This window comes from Coregonus lavaretus, assembly GCF_964263955.1.
Source record: "Coregonus lavaretus genome assembly, contig: HAP1_SCAFFOLD_686, whole genome shotgun sequence".
In the NCBI taxonomy this organism is placed as follows: domain Eukaryota; kingdom Metazoa; phylum Chordata; class Actinopteri; order Salmoniformes; family Salmonidae; genus Coregonus; species Coregonus lavaretus.
This window is the reverse complement of record NW_028159244.1, coordinates 43,910-61,109: the sequence shown is the minus strand read 5'-3', so window position 1 is coordinate 61,109 and position 17,200 is coordinate 43,910. Positions and strand designations below refer to the sequence as shown.

The window sequence follows — 17,200 nt, the reverse complement described above, 5'->3', positions numbered from 1 at the left end:
GTCTAGATATCATGTATCACTGACTCTTTAGTTTAGTTTATTAGGATCAGTACACCTGGAGGGGGCTATGTCCAGTCTAGATATCATGGATCACTGACTCTTTAGTTTAGTTTATTAGGATCAGTACACCTGGAGGGGGCTATGTCCAGTCTAGATATCATGTATCACTGACTCTTTAGTTTATTTTATTAGGATCAGTACACCTGGAGAGGGCTATGTCCAGTCTAGATATCATGTATCACTGACTCTTTAGTTTATTTTATTAGGATCAGTACACCTGGAGGGGGCTATGTCCAGTCTAGATATCATGTATCACTGACTCTTTAGTTTAGTTTATTAGGATCAGTACACCTGGAGGGGGCTATGTCCAGTCTAGATATCATGTATCACTGACTCTTTAGTTTAGTTTATTAGGATCAGTACACCTGGAGGGGGCTATGTCCAGTCTAGATATCATGGATCACTGACTCTTTAGTTTAGTTTATTAGGATCAGTACACCTGGAGGGGGCTATGTCCAGTCTAGATATCATGTATCACTGACTCTTTAGTTTATTAGGATCAGTACACCTGGAGGGGGCTATGTCCAGTCTAGATATCATGTATCACTGACTCTTTAGTTTATTAGGATCAGTACACCTGGAGGGGGCTATGTCCAGTCTAGATATCATGGATCACTGACTCTTTAGTTTATTAGGATCAGTACACCTGGAGGGGGCTATGTCCAGTCTAGATATCATGTATCACTGACTCTTTAGTTTAGTTTATTAGGATCAGTACACCTGGAGGGGGCTATGTCCAGTCTAGATTTCATGTATCACTGACTCTTTAGTTTATTAGGATCAGTACACCTGGAGGGGGCTATGTCCAGTCTAGATATCATGTATCACTGACTCTTTAGTTTATTAGGATCAGTACACCTGGAGGGGGCTATGTCCAGTCTAGATATCATGGATCACTGACTCTTTAGTTTAGTTTATTAGGATCAGTACACCTGGAGGGGGCTATGTCCAGTCTAGATATCATGTATCACTGACTCTTTAGTTTATTAGGATCAGTACACCTGGAGGGGGCTATGTCCAGTCTAGATATCATGTATCACTGACTCTTTAGTTTAGTTTATTAGGATCAGTACACCTGGAGGGGGCTATGTCCAGTCTAGATATCCTGTATCACTGACTCTTTAGTTTAGTTTATTAGGATCAGTACACCTGGAGGGGGCTATGTCCAGTCTAGATATCATGTATCACTGACTCTTTAGTTTATTAGGATCAGTACACCTGGAGGGGGCTATGTCCAGTCTAGATATCATGTATCACTGACTCTTTAGTTTATTAGGATCAGTACACCTGGAGGGGGCTATGTCCAGTCTAGATATCATGTATCACTGACTCTTTAGTTTATTAGGATCAGTACACCTGGAGGGGGCTATGTCCAGTCTAGATATCATGTATCACTGACTCTTTAGTTTATTAGGATCAGTACACCTGGAGGGGGCTATGTCCAGTCTAGATATCATGTATCACTGACTCTTTAGTTTAGTTTATTAGGATCAGTACACCTGGAGGGGGCTATGTCCAGTCTAGATATCATGTATCACTGACTCTTTAGTTTATTAGGATCAGTACACTTGAAGGGTGCTATGTCCAGTCTAGATATCATGTATCACTGACTCTTTAGTTTATTAGGATCAGTACACCTGGAGGGGGCTATGTCCAGTCTAGATATCATGTATCACTGACTCTTTAGTTTAGTTTATTAGGATCAGTACACCTGGAGGGGGCTATGTCCAGTCTAGATATCATGTATCACTGACTCTTTAGTTTATTAGGATCAGTACACCTGGAGGGGGCTATGTCCAGTCTAGATATCCTGTATCACTGACTCTTTAGTTTATTAGGATCAGTACACCTGGAGGGGGCTATGTCCAGTCTAGATATCATGTATCACTGACTCTTTAGTTTATTAGGATCAGTACACCTGGAGGGGGCTATGTCCAGTCTAGATATCATGTATCACTGACTCTTTAGTTTATTAGGATCAGTACACCTGGAGGGGGCTATGTCCAGTCTAGATATCATGTATCACTGACTCTTTAGTTTATTAGGATCAGTACACCTGGAGGGGGCTATGTCCAGTCTAGATATCATGTATCACTGACTCTTTAGTTTATTAGGATCAGTACACCTGGAGGGGGCTATGTCCAGTCTAGATATCATGTATCACTGACTCTTTAGTTTAGTTTATAAGGATCAGTACACCTGGAGGGGGCTATGTCCAGTCTAGATATCATGTATCACTGACTCTTTAGTTTAGTTTATTAGGATCAGTACACCTGGAGGGGGCTATGTCCAGTCTAGATATCCTGTATCACTGACTCTTTAGTTTAGTTTATTAGGATCAGTACACCTGGAGGGGGCTATGTCCAGTCTAGATATCATGTATCACTGACTCTTTAGTTTATTAGGATCAGTACACCTGGAGGGGGCTATGTCCAGTCTAGATATCATGTATCACTGACTCTTTAGTTTATTAGGATCAGTACACCTGGAGGGGGCTATGTCCAGTCTAGATATCATGTATCACTGACTCTTTAGTTTAGTTTATTAGGATCAGTACACCTGGAGGGGGCTATGTCCAGTCTAGATATCATGTATCACTGACTCTTTAGTTTATTAGGATCAGTACACCTGGAGGGGGCTATGTCCAGTCTAGATATCATGTATCACTGACTCTTTAGTTTAGTTTATTAGGATCAGTACACCTGGAGGGGGCTATGTCCAGTCTAGATATCATGTATCACTGACTCTTTAGTTTATTAGGATCAGTACACCTGGAGGGGGCTATGTCCAGTCTAGATATCATGCATCACTGACTCTTTAGTTTATTAGGATCAGTACACCTGGAGGGGGCTATGTCCAGTCTAGATATCATGTATCACTGACTCTTTAGTTTATTAGGATCAGTACACCTGGAGGGGGCTATGTCCAGTCTAGATATCATGTATCACTGACTCTTTAGTTTATTAGGATCAGTACACCTGGAGGGGGCTATGTCCAGTCTAGATATCATGCATCACTGACTCTTTAGTTTAGTTTATTAGGATCAGTACACCTGGAGGGGGCTATGTCCAGTCTAGATATCATGTATCACTGACTCTTTAGTTTATTAGGATCAGTACACCTGGAGGGGGCTATGTCCAGTCTAGATATCATGTATCACTGACTCTTTAGTTTAGTTTATTAGGATCAGTACACCTGGAGGGGGCTATGTCCAGTCTAGATATCATGTATCACTGACTCTTTAGTTTAGTTTATTAGGATCAGTACACCTGGAGGGGGCTATGTCCAGTCTAGATATCATGTATCACTGACTCTTTAGTTTATTAGGATCAGTACACCTGGAGGGGGCTATGTCCAGTCTAGATATCATGTATCACTGACTCTTTAGTTTATTAGGATCAGTACACTTGAAGGGTGCTATGTCCAGTCTAGATATCATGTATCACTGACTCTTTAGTTTATTAGGATCAGTACACCTGGAGGGGGCTATGTCCAGTCTAGATATCATGTATCACTGACTCTTTAGTTTAGTTTATTAGGATCAGTACACCTGGAGGGGGCTATGTCCAGTCTAGATATCATGTATCACTGACTCTTTAGTTTATTAGGATCAGTACACCTGGAGGGGGCTATGTCCAGTCTAGATATCATGTATCACTGACTCTTTAGTTTAGTTTATAAGGATCAGTACACCTGGAGGGGGCTATGTCCAGTCTAGATATCATGTATCACTGATTCTTTAGTTTATTAGGATCAGTACACCTGGAGGGGGCTATGTCCAGTCTAGATATCATGTATCACTGACTCTTTAGTTTAGTTTATTAGGATCAGTACACCTGGAGGGGGCTATGTCCAGTCTAGATATCATGTATCACTGACTCTTTAGTTTATTAGGATCAGTACACCTGGAGGGGGCTATGTCCAGTCTAGATATCATGGATCACTGACTCTTTAGTTTATTAGGATCAGTACACCTGGAGGGGGCTATGTCCAGTCTAGATATCATGTATCACTGACTCTTTAGTTTAGTTTATTAGGATCAGTACACCTGGAGGGGGCTATGTCCAGTCTAGATATCATGTATCACTGACTCTTTAGTTTAGTTTATTAGGATCAGTACACCTGGAGGGGGCTATGTCCAGTCTAGATATCATGTATCACTGACTCTTTAGTTTAGTTTATTAGGATCAGTACACCTGGAGGGGGCTATGTCCAGTCTAGATATCATGTATCACTGACTCTTTAGGATCCCCATTAGCTGTTGCACATGCAGCAGCTTCTATTCCTGGGTCCACACAAAACATCAAATACGGAGTCTCGTACTGTATTGGCAAGACACCGAGAGACAACAAAAAATATTGCTTACACATTATTAAAATGTATCACCTAATCTTGTATGTTAGGAACAAACTGAGGAGGAGCCGGTACAACCACACCCCATCGACATGAAGGGGGAGGACCTGGACGATCACAGGGGAAATGGAATAGAAAACCCAGGTATAATGAGACACACGTCCGTACATATCTTAACATATATTTCACATTGAAGACAAAAACGGTGCTCTCACATACTGTATGTAATGGTATCGGAAACAAAGGTTTGTTCAAGTGTCTTGTTTGATACGTCACAGCCTTACATGTAGCTCTGCATTAAAAGGTCTGTTGTGTTTAATTAGTGGGATTTCTGTCCATGTCTTTCCACAGCTTTTGACATGTCTGATGAGAAGCCAGAAGAGTTGGGAGGAAGGGAATCGGTGTCACGTGACGTCAACGGTCATTTTGCCAACTCCTCCATTCCTTCACATTCCAATCCTCCAAAGAGTGTTATGGCTGTACACTGTGTGGCATTTTAAATGATCAAATCAATGAATTCCATCAACATGATGTTTGTTGTTGTTTATTATGTTTGTTGTTGTTGTTTATTATGTTTGTTGTTGTTTATTATGTTGGTTGTTGTTGTTGTTTATTATGTTTTTTGTTGTTGTTTATTATGTTTGTTGTTGTTGTTTATTGTTTGTTGTTGTTTATTGTTTGTTGTTGTTTATTATGTTTGTTGTTGTTGCTGTTGTTGTTGATGATGGCTGTTGATATTTGTTGTTGTTGCTGTCTGGTAGAGTCTAAGGACCAGCTGGTGACCCAGGAGGGTTCTCAGGAGGGTTCTGTTACCTGGAGGACCTACCACCAGTACTGCAAAGCTGCAGGAGGTTAGAACACACCTCATTCACCTCAGCCAATCAGCCTTACTCCTCACACCTAGTGAAGCAGTGATACTCAGACCTAAGCAAATCATGAACCTTTCACTTGACTCCAACGTTGTAGCAGTATGGTGTGGGTTATGTTGAGTCATGCTGAATCCAGTCTCATCTCGTCTCTCTGGTCTCTCTTCTCCCCTCTGGTCTCACCTCTGGTCTTCCCTCTGGTCTCTCCTCTCTCCTCTGGTCTCTCCTCTGGTCTCTCCTTTCCTCTCTCCTCTGGTTTCTCTTCTGGTGTCTCCTCTGGTCTCTCCTCTGTTCGCTCTCTCCTCTGATCTCTCCCCCCTCCTCTGGTCTCTCCTCTGGTCTCTCTTCTGGTCTCTCTTCTGGTCTCTCGTCTCTCCTCTGGTCTCTTCTATGGTCTCTACTCTGGGCTCTTCTCTGGTCTCTCCTCTGGTGTCTCCTGTCCTCTCTACTCCGGTCTCTCTTCTCTCCTCTGGTTTTTCCTCTGGTGTCTCCTCTGGTCTCTCCTCTGGTGTCTCCTCTGGTCTCTCTTATGGTCTCTCCTCTCTCCTCTGGTCTCTTCTCTGGTCTTTCTGCTGGTGTCTCCTCTGGTCTCTCCTCTGGTTTCTCCTCTGGTGTCTCCTCTGGTCTCTCTTATGTTCTCTCCTCTCTCCTCTGGTCTCTTCTGGTCTTTCTGCTGGTGTCTCCTCTGGTCTCTCCTCTGGTTTCTCCTCTGGTGTCTCCTCTGGTCTCTCTTATGGTCTCTACTCTCTCCTCTGGTCTCTCCTCTGGTGTCTCCTCTGGTCTCTCCTCTGGTCTCTCCTCTCTCCTCTGGTCTCTTCTCTGGTCTTTCTGCTGGTGTCTCCTCTGGTCTCTCCTCTGGTTTCTCCTCTGGTGTCTCCTCTGGTCTCTCTTATGTTCTCTCCTCTCTCCTCTGGTCTCTTCTGGTCTTTCTGCTGGTGTCTCCTCTGGTCTCTCCTCTGGTTTCTCCTCTGGTGTCTCCTCTGGTCTCTCTTATGGTCTCTACTCTCTCCTCTGGTCTCTCCTCTGGTGTCTCCTCTGGTCTCTCCTCTGGTCTCTCCTCTCTCCTCTGGTCTCTCCTCTGGTCTCTTCTCTCTCCTCTGGTCTCTCCTCTCGTCTCTCCTCTGGTGTGTCCTCTGGTGTGTCCTCTGGTCTCTCCTCTGGTGTGTCCTCTGGTCTCTCCTCTGGTGTCTCCTCTGGTCTCTCCTCTGGTCTCTCCTCTCTCCTCTGGTCTCTCCTCTGGTGTCTCCTCTGGTGTCTCTGGTCTCTCCTCTGGTCTTTCCTCTCGTCTCTCCTCTGGTCTCTCCTCTGGTGTGTCCTCTGGTGTGTCCTCTGGTCTCTCCTCTGGTGTGTCCTCTGGTCTCTCCTCTGGTGTCTCCTCTGGTCTCTCCTCTGGTCTCTCCTCTCGTCTCTCCTCTGGTCTCTCCTCTCGTCTCTCCTCTGGTCTCTCCTCTGGTGTCTCCTCTGGTGTCTCTGGTCTCCAGGGTACATACTGCTGTCTCTCATCATCATCATCTTCATCTGCCTGGTGGGGACCACTGCCTTCAGCAACTGGTGGCTCAGCTACTGGCTGGAGCAGGGATCAGGGGTAAGTCTACTGTAGTTGACCCTTCGCTAAGCCCCGCCCCCCTTGGTTACTGTTGCAACAGCTGACATTTTCCCTGGAAGCCCAATTCATCACTCAAACCACTGGCGAAATCCCCTTACAATGATGATGATGTTTTTTTTTTATACACAATGAAATGGAACAAAGACGACCCCTTGCTAATCAGAAGACACGTGGGTATGCTGTGATGGACTGGTATTACAATTGCTTCACGGGAACCTGGTAAAATGACGTTTGTAGTCTGGCTAGCCACTGAATGGCTCTGAATTCACTGTCAGCAAGCAGCCAGAGCTACAATCACTGTTGGAGCTAACTAGTGCTCTCAAATGGTATCCTGATGACAGCAGATGAGAGTTGTATTCATAACATGGCTAACTTAGCCTTGCTAACATGCATTTCGTGAAAACAAATGATATTGAGTGGCTAGCTAGCGTTAGCAACGTTTGGTGGTCAATGAGACTGAGAGCTAGCTAACCAGCTGAGCTAGCAAACAATCCTCCATCAACAGGCTCTGCATTTCAGGAATCACGGTAGCGAGTACCCACTGGTAGACTGTTACATTATTTAGCCATTTAAACAATTTATGTTTTTGAAGAAAACTCAGTTTTTGCCATTGCCCTCACTGGCTTTCATACGTTTGAAATGTGAGCTTGTCCGAGGTGTCGGACTCAACGGCAGTTGCTATCCATTGGAGCGCTGCGATTGGTTGCCCAAAATTCTGGGGCTGTGCTTAGCAAAGGGTCAATTGCATCAACAGTTTGTCGTTCCTATTTTAGCAGATGAGATGACATCTGTGGCTAGCACAAGTGAAACATTTAACAAAACATGCTGCATCTGTTTTTTATAGGCTCGTTAAAACATTCTTAGTACCCTACTAAGTAACAAAGCCATATATTAACTACGGTCTCTTTAACGTGTGATTTCAGACAGCAAACGTGTCGATGTCCGACGCAGGGAACATCTCCCTGAACCCTGACCTGAGCTTCTACCAGATGGTTTACGGCCTGGTGGTGGTGGCCATGCTGGTGTTCAGCTTCATCAAGGGCTACTCTTTCACCAAAGTCACGCTTCACGCATCCTCCAAGCTACACGACACCATGTTCAGAAACGTAACTGCACACAACGCCAATGTTACCAATCACACTGCACTACAACACCACTGCTGTCAATCATATTGAAAAGGACAGGGGAGAGGGACAATGCGGGATGATAAACCCATAGAGGAGGAATTCCATAGCCTTGAATCTTGAAAAGGAGAGGGGAGAGGGGACATCCCTGTCTCGTTCCACAACAAATAGCTGGGAGACAGTATTATTAGTGTTCTACCTTCACTGTGGGATATAAAGAACCTTGATCACCCTGTCCTGTCTGGGTTTCAGACCTTGGCCAAACCCGTGAGTCATGTTACTTTACATTGTAGCAGTGGATAGGTCTCAGAAGATAGATGTAATGAAGATCTTACAGTAGCGTTCTCATTGATGTGTCCCTGAAAACATAACCCTAACCCTACCCCCCTGTGTCCTGCCTGTGTTTCATCAGCCCTCCCATAACCCTAACCCTATCCCCTGTGTCCTGCCTGTGTTTCATCAGCCCTCCCATAACCCTAACCCTGTGTCCTGCCTGTGTTTCATCAGCCCTCCCCTAACCCTATCCCCTGTGTCCTGCCTGTGTTTCATCAGCCCTCCCATAACCCTAACCCTATCCCCTGTGTCCTGCCTGTGTTTCATCAGCCCTCCCATAACCCTAACCCTATCCCCTTTGTCCTGCCTGTGTTTCATCAGCCCTCCCATAACCCTAACCCTATCCCCCTGTGTCCTGCCTGTGTTTCATCAGCCCTCCCATAACCCTAACCCTACCCCCCTGTGTCCTGCCTGTGTTTCATCAGCCCTCCCATAACCCTAACCCTATCCCCCTGTGTCCTGCCTGTGTTTCATCAGCCCTCCCATAACCCTAACCCTATCCCCCTGTGTCCTGCCTGTGTTTCATCAGCCCTCCCATAACCCTAACCCTATCCCCCTGTGTCCTGCCTGTGTTTCATCAGCCCTCCCATAACCCTAACCCTATCCCCCTGTGTCCTGCCTGTGTTTCATCAGCCCTCCCATAACCCTAACCCTATCCCCCTGTGTCCTGCCTGTGTTTCATCAGCCCTCCCATAACCCTAACCCTATCCCCCTGTGTCCTGCCTGTGTTTCATCAGCCCTCCCATAACCCTAACCCTATCCCCCTGTGTCCTGCCTGTGTTTCATCAGCCCTCCCATAACCCTAACCCTACCCCCCTGTGTCCTGCCTGTGTTTCATCAGCCCTCCCATAACCCTAACCCTATCCCCCTGTGTCCTGCCTGTGTTTCATCAGCCCTCCCATAACCCTAACCCTACCCCCCTGTGTCCCGTGTGTGTTTTAGATCCTGAGCAGCCCCATGAGTTTCTTTGACACCACCCCGACGGGCCGCATGGTGAACCGCTTCTCCAAGGACCAGGATGAGGTGGACACCATGCTGCCCTTCAACATGGAGAACTTCCTGCAGTTCTGCCTGATGGTCACCTACACCATCGTCACCATCACAGCCGTGTTCCCTCCGCTGCTCATCGCCATCACGCTGCTGGGGGCCATCTTCACACTCATACTCTAGTGAGTCAACCAGCATCTTTACATTTAGAGTTCGGTCATTTGGCCGACGCTCTTACCCAGGGTGACTTACTCTAATGAGAAGATTTCTTTTAGCAAAAATGAGCGAACACCCTCAACACTTAAAATACACGTCACAAAAGCAGATAATTCCATCAAAACAGTATCATTTGTCATCTGATGAGAAAGAAATCTAATGAGCATGAACTTCATAATCTTCATTATCATTGTCCTTACTGTTGTTGTCTTCACTGCTATTGGTCATCTGTCGTCTGTTACAATTGATGTTCCGTATCCGTGTACAGCATGTGGTCCAAGCTGCACTGTACTCCAAGTCATCTCCTGTGGGGTGTGTTTCCGAGTCCTGTGGGGTGTGTTTCCGAGTCCTGTGGGGTGTGTTCCGAGTCCTGTGGGGTGTGTTCCGAGTCCTGTGGGGTGTGTTTCCGAGTCCTGTGGGGTGTGTTCCGAGTCCTGTGGGGTGTGTTTCCGAGTCCTGTGGGGTGTGTTCCGAGTCCTGTGGGGTGTGTTCCGAGTCCTGTGGGGTGTGTTCCGAGTCCTGTGGGGTGTGTTCCGAGTCCTGTGGGGTGTGTTCCGAGTCCTGTGGGGTGTGTTTCCGAGTCCTGTGGGGTGTGTTCCGAGTCCTGTGGGGTGTGTTTCCGAGTCCTGTGGGGTGTGTTCCGAGTCCTGTGGGGTGTGTTCCGAGTCCTGTGGGGTGTGTTCCGTGTCCTGTGGGGTGTGTTCCGAGTCCTGTGGGGTGTGTTCCGAGTCCTGTGGGGTGTGTTCCGTGTCCTGTGGGGTGTGTTCCGAGTCCTGTGGGGTGTGTTTCCGAGTCCTGTGGGGTGTGTTCCGAGTCCTGTGGGGTGTGTTCCGAGTCCTGTGGGGTGTGTTCCGAGTCCTGTGGGGTGTGTTCCGAGTCCTGTGGGGTGTGTTCCGAGTCCTGTGGGGTGTGTTCCGAGTCCTGTGGGGTGTGTTCCGAGTCCTGTGGGGTGTGTTCCGAGTCCTGTGGGGTGTGTTCCGAGTCCTGTGGGGTGTGTTCCGTGTCCTGTGGGGTGTGTTCCGAGTCCTGTGGGGTGTGTTCCGAGTCCTGTGGGGTGTGTTCCGAGTCCTGTGGGGTGTGTTCCGAGTCCTGTGGGGTGTGTTCCGAGTCCTGTGGGGTGTGTTCCGAGTCCTGTGGGGTGTGTTCCGAGTCCTGTGGGGTGTGTTCCGAGTCCTGTGGGGTGTGTTTCCGAGTCCTGTGGGGTGTGTTCCGAGTCCTGTGGGGTGTGTTCCGAGTCCTGTGGGGTGTGTTCCGAGTCCTGTGGGGTGTGTTCAGAGTCCTGTGGGGTGTGTTCCGAGTCATGTGGGGTGTGTTCCGAGTCCTGTGGGGTGTGTTCAGAGTCCTGTGGGGTGTGTTCAGAGTCCTGTGGGGTGTGTTCCGAGTCCTGTGGGGTGTGTTTAGCAGATGTTATAGCGGGTGTAGGGAAATGCTTGTGCTTCTAGCTCCGACAGTGCAGTAATATCTAACAAGTAATATCTAACAATTTCACAACATACACCCAATACACACAAATCTAAGTAAAGCAACGGAATTAAGAATATATAAATAAATATATGGATGAGCAATGTCAGAGCGGCATGGACTAAGATACAGTAGAATAGTATAGAATACAGTATATACATATGAGATGAGTAATGCAAGATATGTACATTTTACATTTTAGTCATTTAGCAGACGCTCTTATCCAGAGCGACTTACAGTTAGTGCATACATAATTTTTTTCATACCCCCTGTGGGAATCGAACCCACAACCCTGGCGTTGCAAACGCCATGCTCTATCAACTGAGCTACATCCCTGCCGGCCATTCCCTCCCCTACCCTGGACGATGCTGGGCCAATTGCGCACCGCCCCATGGGTCTCCCGGTCGCGGCCGGCTACGACAGAGCCTGGATTCGAACCAGGATCTCTAGCTAGCACTGTGATGCAGTGCCTTAGACCACTGCGCCACTCTGGATTTCTAATCTATGTATATAGGCAGCATATATCTATGTATATAGGCAGCAGCCTCTAATGTGCTAGTGATGGCTATTTAACAGTCTGATGGCCTTGAGATAGAAGCTGTTTTTCAGTCTCTCGGTCCCAGCTTTGATGCACCTGTACTGACCTCTCCTTCTGGATGATAGCGGGGTGAACAGGCAGTGGCTCGGGTGGTTGATGTCCTTGATGATCTTTTTGGCCTTCCTGTGACATCGGGTGCTGTAGGTGTCCTGGAGGGCTGGTAGTTTTCCCCCAGTGATGCGTTCGGCAGACCGCACCACCCTCTGGAGAGCCCTGTGGTTGCAGGCGGTGCAGTTGCCATACCAGGCGGTGATACAGCCCGACAGGATGCTCTCAATTGTGCATCTGTAAAAGTTTGAGGGTTTTAGGTGCCAAGCCAAATTTCTTCAGCCTTCAGTTTGTCGGTGATGTGTACTCCGAGGAACTTGAAGCTTTCCACCTTCTCCACTGCGGTCCCGTCGATGTGGATAGGGGCGTGCTCCCTCTGCTGATTCCTGAAGTCCACGATCAGCTCCTTCATTTTGTTGATGTTGAGTGAGAAGTTATTTTTCTGGCACCACACTCCCAGAGCTCTCTGAGTACTGTGTGGTGTGTTCTGCAGTGTGTTCTAAGTATGTTGTATGTTGTGTTCTGAGTCCTGCGTGGTGTGTTCTGCAGTGTGTTCTAAGTATGTTGTATGTTGTGTTCTGAGTCCTGCGTGTTGTCTCCACAGTATATTCCAGAGGAGCATCAGAGAGATGAAGAGGATGGAGAATGTGAGTCGTTCCCCCTGGATCTCCCTGACCACTTCCACCATCCAGGGCCTCAGCACCATCCACGCATACAACAAGGGAGAGCAGTACCTCCAGCAGTAAGACATGTCTCCTAACCCTGACTCTAACCCTAACCCTACAACAAGAGATAGCAGGACCTCCAGCAGTAAGACATGTCTCCTAACCCTGACTCTAACCCTAACCCTACAACAAGAGATAGCAGGACCTCCAGCAGTAAGACATGTCTCCTAACCCTGACTCTAACCCTAACCCTACAACAAGAGATAGCAGGACCTCCAGCAGTAAGACATGTCTCCTAACCCTGACTCTAACCCTAACCCTACAACAAGAGATAGCAGGACCTCCAGCAGTAAGACATGTCTCCTAACCCTGACTCTAACCCTAACCCTACAACAAGAGATAGCAGGACCTCCAGCAGTAAGACATGTCTCCTAACCCTGACTCTAACCCTAACCCTACAACAAGAGATAGCAGGACCTCCAGCAGTAAGACATGTCTCCTAACCCTGACTCTAACCCTAACCCTACAACAAGAGATAGCAGGACCTCCAGCAGTAAGACATGTCTCCTAACCCTGACTCTAACCCTAACCCTACAACAAGAGATAGCAGGACCTCCAGCAGTAAGACATGTCTCCTAACCCTGACTCTAACCCTAACCCTACAACAAGAGATAGCAGGACCTCCAGCAGTAAGACATGTCTCCTAACCCTGACTCTAACCCTAACCCTACAACAAGAGATAGCAGGACCTCCAGCAGTAAGACATGTCTCCTAACCCTGACTCTAACCCTAACCCTACAACAAGAGATAGCAGGACCTCCAGCAGTAAGACACGTCTCCTAACCCTGACTCTAACCCTAACCCTACAACAAGAGATAGCAGGACCTCCAGCAGTAAGACACGTCTCCTAACCCTGACTCTAACCCTAACCCTACAACAAGAGATAGCAGGACCTCCAGCAGTAAGACAGGTCTCCTAACCCTGACTCTAACCCTAACCCTACAACAAGAGATAGCAGGACCTCCAGCAGTAAGACATGTCTCCTAACCCTGACTCTAACCCTAACCCTACAACAAGAGATAGCAGGACCTCCAGCAGTAAGACATGTCTCCTAACCCTGACTCTAACCCTAACCCTACAACAAGAGATAGCAGGACCTCCAGCAGTAAGACATGTCTCCTAACCCTGACTCTAACCCTAACCCTACAACAAGAGATAGCAGGACCTCCAGCAGTAAGACATGTCTCCTAACCCTGACTCTAACCCTAACCCTACAACAAGAGATAGCAGGACCTCCAGCAGTAAGACATGTCTCCTAACCCTGACTCTAACCCTAACCCTACAACAAGAGATAGCAGGACCTCCAGCAGTAAGACATGTCTCCTAACCCTGACTCTAACCCTAACCCTACAACAAGAGATAGCAGGACCTCCAGCAGTAAGACATGTCTCCTAACCCTGACTCTAACCCTAACCCTACAACAAGAGATAGCAGGACCTCCAGCAGTGAGTTACTGATACCCTCTCATACCTACCAGGCCATACGAGAAACAATAGTGAACACTATCAAATAATTAGTTCAAATAAGATTAGATTAGATAAAATTAGATTAGATTGTGTGTTTGCTCATTTGATTTGCATCTCAAAGTTGCTGTGTGGCCAAAGTTCAGATACTAGTTAAAACATACATATTATATCACATATTACCATTCCAACAATGCAGACCGATACCAGTTCAACATACATATTATATCACATATTACCATTCCAACAATGCAGACCGATACTAGTTAAAACATACATATTATATCACATATTACCCACCAGAACACTCCATGATTAGAACAAGATAGAAGGAACAACACAGTTTGCTGACACCTCAGAAACAGTTCCAAATAACTTGGTCTGACCATGGTTTCCTCTACCTGGGGAAATAACTTGGTCTGACCATGGTTTCCTCTACCTGGGGAAATAACTTGGTCTGACCATGGTTTCCTCTACCCGGGGAAATAACTTGGTCTGACCATGGTTTCCACACCTGGGGAAATAACTTGGTCTGACCATGGTTTCCTCTACCTGGGGAAATAACTTGGTCTGACAATGTTTCCTCTACTTGGGGAAATAACTTGGTCTGACAATGGTTTCCTCTACCTGGGGAAATAACTTGGTCTGACCATGGTTTCCTCTACCCGGGGAAATAACTTGGTCTGACCATGGTTTCCACACCTGGGGAAATAACTTGGTCTGACCATGGTTTCCTCTACCTGGGGAAATAACTTGGTCTGACCATGGTTTCCTCTAACTGGGGAAATAACTTGGTCTGACCATGGTTTCCACACCTGGGGAAATAACTTGGTCTGACCATGGTTTCCTCTACCTGGGGAAATAACTTGGTCTGACAATGTTTCCTCTACTTGGGGAAATAACTTGGTCTGACAATGGTTTCCTCTACCTGGGGAAATAACTTGGTCTGACCATGGTTTCCACTACCTGGGGAAATAACTTGGTCTGACCATGGTTTCCACTACCTGGGGAAATAACTTGGTCTGACCATGGTTTCCTCTACCTGGGGAAATAACTTGGTCTGACAATGTTTCCTCTACTTGGGGAAATAACTTGGTCTGACAATGGTTTCCTCTACCTGGGGAAATAACTTGGTCTGACCATGGTTTCCACTACCTGGGGAAATAACTTGGTCTGACCATGGTTTCCACTACCTGGGGAAATAACTTGGTCTGACCATGGTTTCCTCTACCTGGGGAAATAACTTGGTCTGACCATGGTTTCTTCTACCTGGGGAAATAACTTGGTCTGACAATGGTTTCCTCTACCTGGGGAAATAACTTGGTCTGACCATGGTTTCCTCTACCTGGGGAAATAACTTGGTCTGACCATGGTTTCCTCTACCTGGGGAAATAACTTGGTCTGACCATGGTTTCCTCTACCTGGGGAAATAACTTGGTCTGACCATGGTTTCCTCTACCTGGGGAAATAACTTGGTCTGACCATGGTTTCCTCTACCTGGGGAAATAACTAAACAAAAACAACAACAAGAAGTGGTAAAAAATAAGGTTTGTAAACACCGTTGTGGATTGTTTTCCAGGTTTAAGGAGATGAGCGACAACAACTCCAACCACTTCCTGTTGTTTAACTGTGGGACGCGCTGGCTGTCCTTCTGGCTGGACTTTCTGTCTGCCTCAGTCACTCTGATGGTGGCTCTGTTCGTGGTGCTCAGTTCTCCTGATACCATCAGCCCTGCTATGAAGGGCCTGGCGCTGTCATACACCATACAGGTAGAGTCTAATACACCATACAGGTAGAGTCTAGTACACCATACAGGTAGAGTCTAGTACACCATACAGGTAGAGTCTAGTACACCATACAGGTAGAGTCTAATACACCATACAGGTAGAGTCTAGTACACCATACAGGTAGTCTAGTACACCATACAGGTAGAGTCTAGTACACCATACAGGTAGAGTATAATACACCATACAGGTAGAGTCTAATACACCATACAGGTAGAGTCTAGTACACCATACAGGTAGAGTCTAATACACCATACAGGTAGAGTCTAGTACACCATACAGGTAGAGTCTAATACACCATACAGGTAGAGTCTAGTACACCATACAGGTAGAGTCTAGTACACCATACAGGTAGAGTCTAGTACACCATACAGGTAGAGTCTAATACACCATACAGGTAGAGTCTAATACACCATACAGGTAGAGTCTAGTACACCATACAGGTAGAGTCTAGTACACCATACAGGTAGAGTCTAGTACACCATACAGGTAGAGTCTAGTACACCATACAGGTAGAGTCTAGTACACCATACAGGTAGAGTCTAATACACCATACAGGTAGAGTCTAATACACCATACAGGTAGAGTCTAGTACACCATACAGGTAGAGTCTAGTACACCATACAGGTAGAGTCTAGTACACCATACAGGTAGAGTCTAGTTTACCATACAGGTCGATACTAGTACACCATACAGGTAGAGTCTAGTACACCATACAGGTAGAGTCTAGTACACCATACAGGTAGAGTCTAGTACACCATACAGGTAGAGTCTAGTACACCATACAGGTAGAGTCTAGTACACCATACAGGTAGAGTCTAGTACACCATACAGGTAGAGTCTAATACACCATACAGGTAGAGTCTAGTACACCATACAGGTAGAGTCTAGTACACCATACAGGTAGAGTCTAGTACACCATACAGGTAGAGTCTAGTTTACCATACAGGTCGATACTAGTACACCATACAGGTAGAGTCTAGTACACCATACAGGTAGAGTCTAGTACACCATACAGGTAGAGTATAGTACACCATACAGGTAGTGTATAATACACCATACAGGTAGAGTCTAGTACACCATACAGGTAGAGTCTAGTACACCTTAGTACACCATACAGGTAGAGTCTAGTACACCATACATGTAGAGTCTAGTACACCATACAGGTAGAGTCTAGTACACCATACAGGTAGAGTCTAGTACACCATACAGGTAGAGTCTAGTACACCACACAGGTAGAGTCTAATACACCATACAGGTAGAGTCTAGTACACCATACAGGTAGAGTCTAATACACCATACAGGTAGAGTCTAGTACACCATACAGGTAGAGTCTAATACACCATACAGGTAGAGTCTAGTACACCATACAGGTAGAGTATAGTACACCATACAGGTAGAGTCTAGTACACCATACAGGTAGAGTCTAGTTTACCATACAGGTCGATACTAGTACACCATACAGGTAGAGTCTAGTACACCATACAGGTAGAGTCTAATACACCATACAGGTAGAGTCTAGTACACCATACAGGTAGAGTCTAGTACACCTTAGTACACCATACAGGTAGAGTCT

At 46.5% G+C, this 17,200-nt stretch overlaps 1 protein-coding gene and 1 long non-coding RNA gene across 2 annotated transcripts in view; both read left to right on the top strand.

Annotated features, from left to right (window-relative positions):
- abcc12 (ATP-binding cassette, sub-family C (CFTR/MRP), member 12) overlaps positions 1–17,200 on the top strand; it is a gene marked incomplete at its 5' end in the record, with an annotated part of 92,532 nt that overhangs the window by 67,517 nt on the left and 7,815 nt on the right. Inside the window, 8 exons of the mRNA XM_084197392.1 lie at positions 4,464–4,557; positions 4,765–4,833; positions 5,175–5,264; positions 6,761–6,864; positions 7,809–7,991; positions 9,285–9,511; positions 12,257–12,394; positions 15,420–15,609. Of these exons, the coding sequence (XP_084053518.1) occupies positions 4,464–4,557; positions 4,765–4,833; positions 5,175–5,264; positions 6,761–6,864; positions 7,809–7,991; positions 9,285–9,511; positions 12,257–12,394; positions 15,420–15,609 (1,095 nt within the window). The remainder of the gene's footprint in view (positions 1–4,463; positions 4,558–4,764; positions 4,834–5,174; positions 5,265–6,760; positions 6,865–7,808; positions 7,992–9,284; positions 9,512–12,256; positions 12,395–15,419; positions 15,610–17,200) is intronic.
- On the top strand, positions 16,330–17,144 carry LOC311123119. The gene is made up of 3 exons (XR_014612564.1): positions 16,330–16,527; positions 16,906–16,997; positions 17,090–17,144. It is a non-coding gene; the product is annotated as an uncharacterized lncRNA (long non-coding RNA).